Source organism: Lissotriton vulgaris, chromosome 8 (genome assembly GCF_964263255.1).
Source record: "Lissotriton vulgaris chromosome 8, aLisVul1.2, whole genome shotgun sequence".
NCBI classification, from domain to species: Eukaryota; Metazoa; Chordata; class Amphibia; order Caudata; family Salamandridae; genus Lissotriton; species Lissotriton vulgaris.
In genome coordinates this window covers 1185605333-1185619155 of record NC_141696.1, presented here as the reverse complement: position 1 = coordinate 1185619155, position 13823 = coordinate 1185605333, and the positions used below count along the sequence as shown (strand labels likewise).

The window sequence follows — 13823 nt, the reverse complement described above, 5'->3', positions numbered from 1 at the left end:
GAACAGGCCAGATCTGCGTGCCATTCCTTTCTCCACTGCTGCTGCCTATGCCACTCTGTGTGTTATGTTACTATTATGATTGTGTTGTTCTTCAAGACAACAGTCAACCTACAAACAGAGAAAAGAAAACTTTCATTGGAGGATAAGGTTTACCACTGGGAAAAAAAAAACCTGTCTGGTGTGCTTCCTATAGACGTCAATACCAAATGGGATGTCAACTGTCGTAGACTTACTTTAAATTCAAGATTTTACAGACCTAATATTGTTGGGTTCTCCTCTCTTCTGGGCGTCAGTCTCCTCATCGTGTCTCCTCAGCTGTTGAAGTAGCTCAGATTCAATCTGTTTTTTGTCAAAAGGCAGTGACGAAGCAACAGCCGAAGCAGCAGCCACGAGTTCTGGAGTCACTGACTTGCTATAAAGAGGGTAAAAAAATCAACAACAAAAAAATCAGTCAAATGAAGATAACTGCGCCTCCCGTTGCTGTGTCACAAGTGAACATGGCGGCCACTCCCAATGTTCCTACATCATTTTTCTCAAGGTAAAAAGGCGAGTTAATGAACCACTGAAGAAGTCAGCTGTGTTCCATAGCAAAGACTGTGGGAAGAGCAGGGCTAGCTGGTAAAAACGGTTATAAGCATTTCACGTGTCTCTCTTGGAAAATAACAACTGGAGCTTAAATAGGTTTTGCAATGTCTTTGCAAGTACGGTTTTTAGACAAGGGTACTGTCATAGCGAACACCTCTTTTCATCTCTCTGTTATCACAAGAAATTGCGAGAAGAAATAAAACACATCTGGATTGAGACTGAAGAAGAGCACAGATTACGCAGTACATACGCCCTCTATTTTAAACAAAGCACGGGTACACTTCAGTACTCAATGTTTGGAAGGCAACATACATAAGTAAGCACTGACGGGAATAGCTGACCTGACATGCTAACGGTTTTACACATTACTGGCGTGTTCTTAGGAAACAAAGGAAGGTGATTTCTTGATTAAACAGGGCAGCTGGCCCATATGCCCCCAATACATTGTGCACAGTTAACTTCTATGAACTTCACTATAATAACATTTATTAGTACAAATATGGTTGCTGGTCAAGTCACTGTGTGCAGATCGTTTCAAGGGGATAGTCGGTCAACTCAATCCAGTGGGTTTTATTCAATGTTTTTCATTCTGCTAATAATATTTGACAACTCATCAGTAGAGAGGAAATTTATGCAAGCATTTCTCCCAGTCACTTATGTCATGGAAACCGTGCACCCAATGTATCTATCGGCTATGCTATACAGAACATTACGACTATCAACTTGGCTGCCTACCATACACAGAGTTGACTGATAAAGAACTTTATCATAACTATGTGTGAAGAAATAAACGTATTTCGGTTATCACAACAGTCGTTCATATGTTTTCAATGCTCTTCGCACGTTTCTCCACTCTAGGACACTTCTTGAACTATCCATACTACACTCATGAATACACTCTTGGTGCTATGCTACTGTCAAGCATGGATGCTAAAGAGAGCAACATTGGTACAAAAACCTATTTCATGCTTTGGTACAAGCCTTCAACCTTGTGCTGAATCTTATTATTGTGGCATGCAATGCGAAAATAGTATGTATAGTAAATGTTAGCTGTACCATTCTATGCATAAAGCAAACACTGCCAATGACAGGTTATAATCGGGGGAAAGAATCTCACAAGTAAGGCTGCAAAAGAATAAGACTGCCATTTCAACTGCCAAGCAAACCAAACAAGTTCTGCAAGTAAAAGTCTCAGGTGGACTGGGAGCAGCTCATGACAGCCCCCACTCCGCTCTGATCTCCACCCATTCGGGCGAGATTTTATGACAGAGAACATCTTTTACACAATCAACCCCAACAAAGTGATCCGAAACTGGTATGCCTTACCAGACACTCAGTACTCAATGCATAAAATGTGTCAAATCATTAATTCGAACTGGCACATACTCAACGAGGCTGTGAACCATAATACCCGGATCCCCAAACATATGTTTGCACCCCAGCAAAATAAAAATATGAAAGATAATATTTCATGATCACAGTCCCCAGAGAGACTAAATTGATTCAGAAAACAATTGATGGGAACATCCCAGTACAGGGGGACCATAAAGACAGTCAATGTATGGCATGTGTGAGTGCGAATGAGATGCAGATCTATACATTGAACAGATATACATTACAATTAGGAGCATTAACAAACTGCAAAACCTAGAACATTGTCTATTTACTTACATGCACATGTGGCTATGGATGTGTGGGAGACAGTGGACGTAGTCTCTCCACTCACCTTATAGAACACAGATATGCAATAAAAACAGGGAAAGTCAATGCTCCTTTGCTTAAACATTACATGGAAAAGGGACATAAACCAGAAGAAATCAGATGGCTGATCATCGAGAAGATCGGAGTCAAGAAATTAGTGGATCCAGTAGAGTCAAGAAAGTGCAGAAAAGTACATTGGATTTTTACACTGGACACCGATTTGCAGGGTTTGAATAGTGAAACACCTTTAGATACGCCATCCAATATCACAATTAATGGATCATTAGGTTTACTGTTAATAACCACCAAAAAACAGATATTAAACCCACTATTTCTTGCCACAACTCTATTCTATCAATTAGTTCCAGTTACGGTTCTCTACATAATAAGGCAGGTCAGAATATGCTGTTTTACTATTAGCTGCTGTCACACGCTGTGGAGGGATGATTAGTGGTACTTTCACTGAGTCAAGCCTTTTTTCATAAGGTGTCTGTGACTAACTTATTTAACCAGATCTGGAGGACAACTTTCAATAAAATAGATTGAGGGTCAAACCTTCCCAGCACGCCAATATGCTCAAGACATTATTACACATGGATAGCCAGGCTCGGGTAGATGACAGTCGCCTACATTAAGATGGCCGTGGGAGGTAGACGGCAACCGCACTTTCTACTCCAGCCCATACGCAGTGGAAATCGCCATCACGCTGCCGATTTGATGAAACTTACCTGTGTTCAGCGTTCTGAATTGTCGGAGACCTGAGATGTGAGTGAAGCAGGGGCTGTCACAAGCTGCTCCCGGTTAAGGAGTTTACCAAGATTTTTAAGGTAAGTTTTGAGGGGGCCGCCATTACCACAGGCCTGGGAGTATGACAGAGTGCAGGTTTATGTCCCCATATAACTAGACAGCATGTGTTTAGTCAAGAACAAGGCAAATAGCTTTTCTCTTGTCTGCATCGGGTTCAGCAGTAAAGACAGACGGCCTTCATTTCTTAGTCCCGGTGCAGCTGATGGGCACACTCTGTCCATTCTTCAGCAAAGTACAGAGTGGTTTATGCATTTTAGTGACTAATAACAAACTGCAGCAACAAATTGTGTCAATTTAACTAAGGCACAAGGGGGAACTAAGAAGAGAAGTCCCTTAGGCTATGGAGCCCCCCACTGCAGCACTTCCCTCTCATGAGGACAGTGTGCCAGGGTATCAATTAAAGATTGAATCTCCTTTGACACATCTTCTGGTCTTCCAGCCACACAGAGTATCAGACCATTCGCTGACGCTCTAGTTCTGTGGAAAAGAAGCTACACAAAGGCGAAGAGGTTGTCCCCTAATAACGAACTTTCAGGCATGGCATCCAGTACGATCAGGATGTCGACATAACTCGGGGACAAGTTATAGCAAGGGTCTGATCATACCCGGTTTTCCCTTTTTTGGCTATTCAGTAAGTCCAGGACCGTTTGCTGGGGGTTCCCCCTTCCACCACCTACTGTTCTTTTTTCTGATTACTACAAAGGCTTTGGCATTTCTAAGAAGACTGAACTGTGTGTGCATGTAGAGTCCTTAACCCCTTCGGTGCTGATGACAAACCCCAGCCGTCATGCACTACGGTGCTCATGGCGGCTGGGGTTCGTCACGGCCCGCCCCTGTTCGTGCTGTTTACAGCACACCAGGGGAATCGTGTCCGCATCGAAGGGGTTAAGAGGGGGGATGAATAAATAAAAGAGAAGGTCACATTAATTATAGACACCACACTTTGGAGCATGCCTAGATAGCACAGGTTGTCTTGGATGCAACTGTATTTAATACATCAATAGTTCAGTTGAAGCATTGGTTCCATTGGTGAAGGTTTTGACAGAGAAGTATGTTTAAATTGCAGAAGGTGATGTGGTGTGTGGCAAGCGTTCGTCTTTTTAGCATTAGATTTCACTGGTGATGGTTTAGTATATTGCACTCATTTTCATCCCTACGAGACAGTATTCTTCAACGTACCCAAAAGTAACCTCCGCTCCGCTGACCTCGCCCTGGCAGAGGCCCCCCTCATCCACAGACACAGAACCAGTGGGCGAGCCTTCTCCTACATCACAGCCAAGTCCTGGAACGGGATCCCCGTGAACCCCAGCCCTGCATACCTTCAGGAAGGACCTCAAGACCTGGCTCTTCGACTGATCCAGAGCTGCCCCCCAGCACCTTGAGACCCTCACAGTGAGTAATTCCCTATATGAACCCCCTGACTGATGCAAGATGTGCTATATTTGTTTTGTAAGATTTGACTGAATACTGAATATTAATAGATTAAGCAATGTAAGGCTCAAAGGTTTTCTGCTTATGCAGTTTAAAATTATTGGAGTCTTGATGATGAGGATGTGCCATTCCTGAAAAAGGCATTTCACTCCGAAACGCGCGTTAAGAAGATATGAAATACAAGCAATAGCACCGTTGAAAAACAAATAACAAAGATTGGTTGTTGTATAAACTATATGGGGTTATCCAACATAAGCCACAGTCAGTGTGAAAAAAGAAAAAAAATGACTAGTAGATGACGTTATAACTTTTTTTCGATTGAAATATTGAAGATTGTGTCAACATGAAAAGAAATGATGGAAAATATTAAAATGTGCAAGACTTAGTAGGAGACAAATGTGGATGTATAAAATGGTTTTAGGATTTTGATGTTGATGTGTAACAGTTATGAGTGACGGTATGCAAGTAAATGTGAAAGATGCTTTAGCTTATGGGTTTTTGTATCGTTGTGACTTGTAACAGTGATGTTCAGGAAATTACACCTGTTCATTTTGAAGAAATGAAATTATGTTGAATTTGTGTGATTAACAAAAAAAGACATGCAAATGATGTGTTACATTCTCTAGACCATACGTCTGTGTGCATAGATAATATGTATGTATGAACTGAAGTTGAAATTTTGAGGTTGCCAGGGCTTTTCTTCATCACTCTCACTACTTTAACAGCTTTACTGATGGTGGGTGCATTGGTTAAATACTCCTCTTTGGGGCCTCGGGGGGGCACGACTTTTGGACATCAAGTCCTTTAGCAATCAGGGCTGGCTGGTGACACAATGGACACCTAGCAACGTATGTTTAGACTTATTTCCAGGGACGTTATTGAGTGGAGTGTCGGCGCCTAACCCACTGTGTCCAGCGCGTGAGCCTACCTGCTCGCCTGTCCGCCTCCTGGGATCCAGACCTGCCGCCAGCCTCGCTGAAAGGGGTCACAAGCTCCCATTACCGCGCCTGCGGTCTCCTCCCCCCGCCACAGCCCTCCAACACCGGGTCTGCCGCAGAGCGGGGGAGTAGAGACTACAGCCCCCAGAAGCCTCCGCGACAGGACCGGAAGTCGAGGCTTGGCGCCCGGAGGCGCCGTTAAAGGGCCTGACCTTGCGGTGGAGCGGGGTGTCGGCGCCTAACCCACTGTGTCCAGCGCGTGAGCCTACCTGCTCGCCTGTCCGCCTCCTGGGATCCAGACCTGCCGCCAGCCTCGCTGAAAGAGGTCACAAGCTCCCATCACCGCGCCTGCTGTCTCCTCCCCCCGCCGCAGCCCTCCAACACCGGGTCTGCCGCAGAGCGGGGGAGTAGAGACTACAGCCCCCAGAAGCCTCCGCGACAGGACCGGAAGTCGCGTCGAGGCTTGGCGCCCGGAGGCGCCGTTAAAGGGGCTGACCTTGCGGTGGAGCGGGGTGTCGGCGACTAACCCACTGTGTCCAGCGCGTGAGCCTACCTGCTCGCCTGTCCCCCTCCTGGGATCCAGACCTGCCGCCAGCCTCGCTGAAAGGGGTCACAAGCTCCCATCACCGCGCCTGCTGTCTCCTCCCCCCGCCACAGCCCTCCAACACCGGGTCTGCCGCAGAGCGGGGGAGTAGAGACTACAGCCTCCAGAAGCCTCCGCGACAGGACCGGAAGTCGCGTCGAGGCTTGGCGCCCGGAGGCGCCGTTAAAGGGGCTGACCTTGCGGTGGAGCGGGGTGTCGGCGCCTAACCCACTGTGTCCAGCGCGTGAGCCTACCTGCTCGCCTGTCCGCCTCCTGGGATCCAGACCTTCCGCCAGCCTCGCTGAAAGGGGTCACAAGCTCCCATCACCGCGCCTGCTGTCTCCTCCCCCCGCCGCAGCCCTCCGACACCGGGTCTGCCACAGAGCGGGGGAGTAGAAACTACAGCCCCCAGAAGCCTCCGCGACAGGACCGGAAGTCGCGTCGAGGCTTGGCGCCCGGAGGCGCCGTTAAAGGGGCTGACCTTCCCGCGTCGCGGGACCACGCGCGGGGCTGTGCCCGGGGCTAAGCCCGGGCAAAGGGCGGGCCCTCTGTTGCCCTCAGAGGCCTGAGGAGCCTGGGCTGGGCACTACTCCCTGGCCAATTTAGCACCGTTTGCTAAGGTATTACATACCTGTTGTTTAAAGCATACTGTAATGGCCCCCATGGAGTCCAAATCCACCGCTAAGAACACGGCAAAGAAAACACCCATTCATACACGTTCTGTTACAAGGAACACTGCTCAAACCAAAACACCGTTACCAACGCTAACTGCAATTGATCGCATGCTTCAACAGACAATCGTGGTGGTAGCGAACGCCATCGAAAATACTGAGAGACGATTGTCCCTACCACCCAGCTCCTGCCTAATTCAGCAGATACCACAACCTGGCGACAGTAATGTACATAACATAAATGTGACTGCACTATCAAATGATTCTATCTTAATGCAATCTTACACAGGTCTCCCTGTGGCCGTGCCACCCCCTGTGGAAGATCCTTCTACACCTCCAGCAGTATTTCAAGATAGGGATAGCCGGCTGTCACTAACTCCTAACTTGCAAATTAATGTAACATCATCTGAGGAACCGGGGCCTAGCAAGGCGCCTGAGACCAGTGCAATCTTGATTTCCTGCGACAATGAAGATCTTTTCCACACAATCGACCTACCCAATAACACTAGTGTCGATAGTACGATCAATCACGGCTCTGTCCATCGTAGATATAGACACATGCATAATAGGAAACTACCAGCCCTTAGTAGGGGGTGTGCCAAACAAAGGGGTAGAAGAAAGAAGGCAACTTTACTACCACCACTATCAGAACAGACTAATGGAAGTGAAGCACCACAGTCAAATTTGGGAACTTCAGTCAATGGGGAATCTATAATGGGTCACATCATGGACGCTATGAAGCTCCTCATCGCCCCCCTAAATGATAAACTCGAGCAAATATGTAAAAAGGTGGAAAACCTGGAGAAATTGGGCTTAGCTAAACTAGACATTCTCGAACATCTGGGCCCTCAAGTTACTCAAACCACCTTGAATGCACCGACTGTGAATAAAGCTAATACGACCGCCCATAACACATCTAAACCACAGGTTCCACCTGCCAGAAGTGTGAACCCTACGGCAGCACCCGGTAAATCTGCAAACTCACATACCAATACTCCAGGCAACACCACCAATGGGCCTTCAACATCCTCTTCCTTCAGGGCAAGAGGAGAGGTGCCCACGGGTCACTCCTCAGTAAGTGGGAATCCACCAGCGCGCAGTTACTATAATAATATCATTCCTGCTGTGATCAATCTCCCACCAGAAAGTAGGCCATACGTGGCTATTCTTGCCAACGTTCCAAAACTTAAACCCTCCCAATTTGAAAATAGTGAAACACTTAAAAACAAAATTTTACACTGGCTTGTCCATAATTGTGGATTCCCCCTAAGTGGGGCAGGCCAGATTACTTCAACTCAAAGGGTAGGGTGGGTGGGCCCCAGTAAAAAGAAAATTAGCGGGGACTGTGTAATCATTAACTACAAAACCACTGAATGGGCAAGAGATTCCATCCTGAACGCGCCCATTCCCTCAGACAACGATTACAATACCACCCTGTTCCCATTGGACTACTTCTATAGAAATCTGGTGGGATTCAAGATTCCGGTGCAGAATTTTAAACACCCTAGAGCAATCAACACGCCTTATCCACTAGTACAGCAGGCACCAGCGCAATCAGTTGGGTACCCTCTGACCTTTCATGACCCAAACAATCAGCATGTTCTACAACATCCTATGAATTTATATAGAATGCCAAACCCCAATTATCTTAACAACTACAATGCCACTGGGTCAGGAACTAACATTTATGGTCAATTTGCAGTCTCAACATCGAATAGATTCCAGATATTTAATTCCTTAGACGAAAATGATTGACTCAAGCATAACCCTGTTGAAGAACTTCCTGCAAGTAATGGCCAGTAATACAGCGGGGGAACTTCCAACAGACATCCCTGCAATAAGCTCAAATGATTTAACCGTGATAGACAACACCACATGTACTGTCGATAATCATCTGGGAAACCCAATAATACCATCAGTTACAACTGTTACTGACCCACCCCAAGTAGCCTTGGAAGAGACCTTGAGGGCTACTACGTGGAATATAGCTGGGTTAGCTTCTAAGGTGAACACCCCCATATGGACTGACTTTATTAAACAGGGTTATGACATAATCTGCCTGCAAGAAACCTGGGATAGGGCTGAAGTACACGTCGAGGGATATACCTCTTTTAATGTGCTGGCTGTGGCTTCCCAGGCTGGTCGAGCCAAGGGTGGGCTAGTGACTCTGATATCTACCGCATTGACTGAGTTCTGTGTTAGTGATCAGGTAGTCTTAGGAGAACATGCTTCCGTTCTGCGTTTGGCCCACAGTGGATACAGAGACTTAATAATAGTGAATTTTTATAACAATATTGTAGGGCACAAACAGGGGATGTTTATTTCTGATATTGAGCAGGCCATTGATGCAATGCTACTAAGTACACCCAAACCAGCTGCCATCCTGTGGGCAGGAGATTTCAACATCAAATCATGTATTTATGCACTTAAGGGGGCATGCGGCCATAGGGAGGAGTACTCGGGAAGGGAAACAACATGTGTATACAATCATTTCCCGCATAACAACCTTGGCAGCGCTCTGAATAACTTATTGGCTAAATACGACCTGGAACTCCTTGAATGCAACAAGAACGCAAATAATGGCAGATGTCCGACATTCCATGGAAGGAACAGCCAATCATTTATTGATCAAATCATGGTATCTTGCTCTGTAGCCTATATCAATGTTTGGGTGATCGAACAAACGGTCAGTGATCACAATAGTGTAACTGTTGAACTACTGGGTTGGGGTACCAAAAGGAATACCTATGGTCAACCAATTCAGGACATTGCTGTAGGAAGACCGAACGGGACGAGGGTGAAGTGGACAAAAGTTGACCCTGTTAAATTTGTTACCAATGTAATCACAAACTGCCGCGGAGAGGTGGAGTACTGCTTATCCCCGATACCATGCCCACGAATCCTGTTATCTAAATTCCTAACAATAACAAAAGCTATTGAGAAATCACCGACACGCAAAACCCGGAAACCAAGAAAAGTCAAGGCGGCGTGGTTTGATGACAATTGTGCTCAATCATTAAAAAGGTTAAAAATTTCGCTTGATGCCACACCAAGAGACTCTTGTAAGATCAGGGAAGAGCGTCATAATTATAAAACTGCACTATCCATCCGGAAGAAAGAATTGCAGGACGAGGCATGGGCAAAATTAGATCAGGCTGCAGAAACCAAAGATCACAAACTTTTTTGGGACACTGTAAATAGTCCGTTCTTGAAGAACGACAATATTCCCGAATTAACCTCGCATGTCAGTTGTCAGGCCTGGATTGCACACTTCACTGGGATTTTTAACTCTGATTTTACCCATGATTTTATTTCCGTTTCAAATCTTAATGTCTTAATTGATACGCCAACCTGTTTTAAATGGGAGAAATTATTGTTTTCGGTGTCATTAAATGAGGTGATTGAGGCAATTGAGAAGAGTAAGGGGGGGAAAGCCCTGGGCCCAGACGGGGTCCCTGTGGACTTCTTCAAATCCGAGATTGCTTTATGGGCTCCCATTCTAACACGCTACTTTAATGCCGCTATCGAGGATGAGTTACCATCCTCATGGGGTCAATCCATCTTGGTTACACTCTTCAAAAAGTGTTCAAGGGCTGAAGCACGAAACTATCGCCCAATTTCTCTTTTAGACTCGTCGCTAAAGATATTGAGTTGCGTGCTTCTGGTAAGATTAGAGTCCTGGGCCGAAGACAAAAATGTCCTTTCACCTATTCAGTATGGGTTTCGAAGAGGTATAGGAACCATGGAGCAGTGCGTGAACCTTGAACTTATTATCGGCAAGTACACTAAAGCCAAGGAGGGGAATTTGTTTATGTGCTTTGCCGATCTAAGTTCCGCATTCGATCTAGTGGAACATGCACTGCTCTGGCCAACACTACTCGCCATGGGCGCCCCCCCTGAAATCATTCACCTACTGGCCAGAATGTATAGCAGTCTCTCAAGTAAGGTCAGATTCGGATCAGATGGAGAATGCACCCCCTTTTTTAAAATCGGTAGAGGGATCCGACAAGGGTGCGTGCTTGCTCCCCTGTTATTCTCCCTTTTTATAAACCAGGTTGACCAATCCCTACAAGAATCCTTTGCTGATGCCCCAATTATTAATGGAAAACAAATACCCGTCCTCTTATATGCGGACGACGCGGTCCTGATCTCAAGGACCGCGAATGGGCTGCAAAAGCTAATTGAGAAATTTCACATTTTTATTAAGGGCAGAAAGCTTAAAATTAACAAGGGCAAGACTATGACCATGACCAGTGGTAAGAAACTAAAGAAAAGTAAGTCATTCTTTCTAGATGGGGATAAACTTGAGTCTGTCCAACATTTTTGCTATTTAGGCATTACCTTCTCTGGAGACGGGAGATGGGTAAACGAGCAATCCTGTGTTGGCACGAAGATGACCAGAAATACAAATTGCATCTTCAGATTCGCCTCTAAACTGGGGCGTCGCAGAATAAGAGAGATGATTTCCATCTACAACTCAAGGTGCATGTCCTCTGCCCTATATGGAGCAGGGATATGGGGATATAATTCCCAGATTGCCCTATCCATCCAGCAAGAGGAAAACAGGTACTTGAAACGCTTACTATGTTTCCCTGTTTCGGCGTCTAATGAGATCACCCATAGAGAGCTAGGCATAAATCATGCCACAGATTTGATCGCACTGCGTCCCCTTTCTCTTTGGCGATCCATATGGGCTAAAGAAGAAACTAAGTTCACCCAGGAAGTAATTTTAGACTGTATTAAACTGGATCAGCGCTCAAAAATCCCCTGGTTAAAACACATTTTCTCCTGGTACAAGATCCTTTTTGGTCAGGACATTTTTAAAGATATTTTAACAGAATCGGTTTTAACGAAGCGTGACCTTAAAACTACCTATATGGATCACGCAAAAGGGATCAGAATGAAGGAGTATGCCAGGCAAAGCACGTTCAATCTGTATCTGGAGTATAACCTTAGTACAGGTCTCTCATCCTATCTGACATTTGTTAATATTAACTCCCATCGCTTTGTTCTAGCACGCCTGAGGTTGGGTATAGTCCACCATCTGGTGGCCTTCCCTACTGTAAAAAAAAACGGGTTATGTCCGTGCCCATGCGATGGGAAATCCAAACAGAGTATCTGCCACTTTTTACTATTTTGTAATTTTTATACTGGTTTTAGAAAGTTTTATCTGAAGCAACTATTTTTAGAATACAGTACGTGCAATACAAGAGCTGCAATGCAATTGTTGTTTGACTTATCCTCCCCGAACGTGTGTTACCGTGTAGCCATCTATATTCTAAACTGTATTTGGCATAGGAAATCAATTAGTATATGATTTCCCTTTTGTCATCCCCCGATGGTTAACACACCCTATGATTAACTGTGAGTTACTGTTAAGCTATGTGCATCTCTTTTATATGAATTTTATTTACTCTGTATTTATACCTGTTGATTGTACCCTTGGTGATGATTGTCTTCTGGCCTTGCACTTTTTTGCACTAACGTTTGTACGAATTTTTCGTACACAATTGCTGCTAAAATATCTAAGTGACCAAACTGACGTTGCACTTTATTTATAACCTTGCATATTTGCACATACCAACTGCACTTTATGCCCATCATAGGCCTTTTCTGATTTGCAATATTATACTTGGCGTGTTTTGCACTAAACCTATAATTACTGCTAAATAATACATAATGACTAAATTTAACTCTGTACATAAATGTGATATATCTTACAGATTTAACAAGATTGGTATGGATATCGATGCAATTTTAAAAAAGTTTCATTATTTAACTTACACAAATATGATTTCAAACTGTATTGATGTATGTTGCTATATGGTTGTACTTGTACAAACCGAATAAAGCATTTTGAAACTGAAACTGAGTGGGGTGATCACAGGCTAGGTGGATTCCTGAATCAAGTCTTAGAAATGGTCAAATGTTACCTAAACAAGTGTATGTGACAGAATCCATCTTGTATGAACGGTTGAATCTCTTGCAACTCAACACTTGCATGGTAAATGTCAGCTGCATTCAACAAGATCAATGCACCAATGAGAATAGTATTTCAATACAGGAAATCAAGTGGGCCACTCACTAATGTGTCAGATTGCTCGATGAAACAGCACAGAAAGAGCTTAAGCTAAACCCTAGACAAGACAAAAACCTGCAACTAGTAGGATCACAATGTCTCCCAACACTTGAGCAAGGGGTATGAGCCTTTCTCAATTAATGGGCTCCGAGGTACCACAGTTTTCCTAACATGCAACCGTAAAGTGGTTTTTAGATTTGTTTCTTATTTTTAGTTAATTCAAAATCATGTGCCCTGTTGATATCCTGCCTTCATAAATTTGTGTCTGTACACCAGACTATGATAATACACTGAAAGCAGAATTTCAGCTCAAACCCTGTAACAAGAGGGTGCTTTAAGCACAGCTGATCCACTGCCAAAAATCTACACTGAATACAGGTGAGCTTTCGTATTTACTCAACTCCACCTGTCAGGAGTCAAATCTCTGTATGACTAGAGGTGAACTAGACTACCTCAAGTACCAATAAATCAAATATAGAACTGGGCCAGTTTTTTATTACAGAAAGGAAGGCAGCAATGTTTCCTCGTTAACAGAGATTATCTAAACACTGGGGAGCTGCAAGAGCTCTCTCTTCCTGCTTTTGAAGAAGCATGACTTTCTTCAGTTGAATGGCATTTTCCATCCACTGGTTAGAGGCGGCAGACCCGAGAGCAGAGGACGGCCCGGGACCAGGGTTCGATTCCCGGCGCGGCAGGTTTCTGGACCAGGGTCAGCGGACTCGATAATTCTCTCGCCTCGGTGCCCACTCTGATCAGCGATCACACTCGGCAACTCTGGGCATTAGCTTGCCTCATCTTCACTAACGGCCCCACCAGACCGCCGGGGATGCCTGGTCTCACCCTGGAGATACCCATTAAGGGACCATCTCTCAGGGAAGCCAGGAAGGGTTTCGCAGCGGTCGAAGCGCCTTGGGACCCTCCGGGTAAGTAGTGCGCTATATAAATGCCTATACATTTACATTTACATACTGTGATACAGTGGAAAAGCCTTATTCACATGTGCTCATTTCAGTGCTTATAAGAGAATC

At 45.0% G+C, this 13823-nt stretch overlaps 1 protein-coding gene across 2 annotated transcripts in view; it reads right to left on the bottom strand.

Moving 5' to 3' along the window:
- The window catches only part of MRPS31 (mitochondrial ribosomal protein S31), a 232440-nt gene that overhangs the window by 200126 nt on the left and 18491 nt on the right, over positions 1 to 13823 (bottom strand). For both annotated transcript variants that reach the window (XM_086935055.1, XM_086935056.1), the window contains exon 3: positions 257 to 412. In XM_086935055.1, the coding sequence (XP_086791181.1) occupies positions 257 to 412 (156 nt within the window). The remainder of the gene's footprint in view (positions 1 to 256; positions 413 to 13823) is intronic.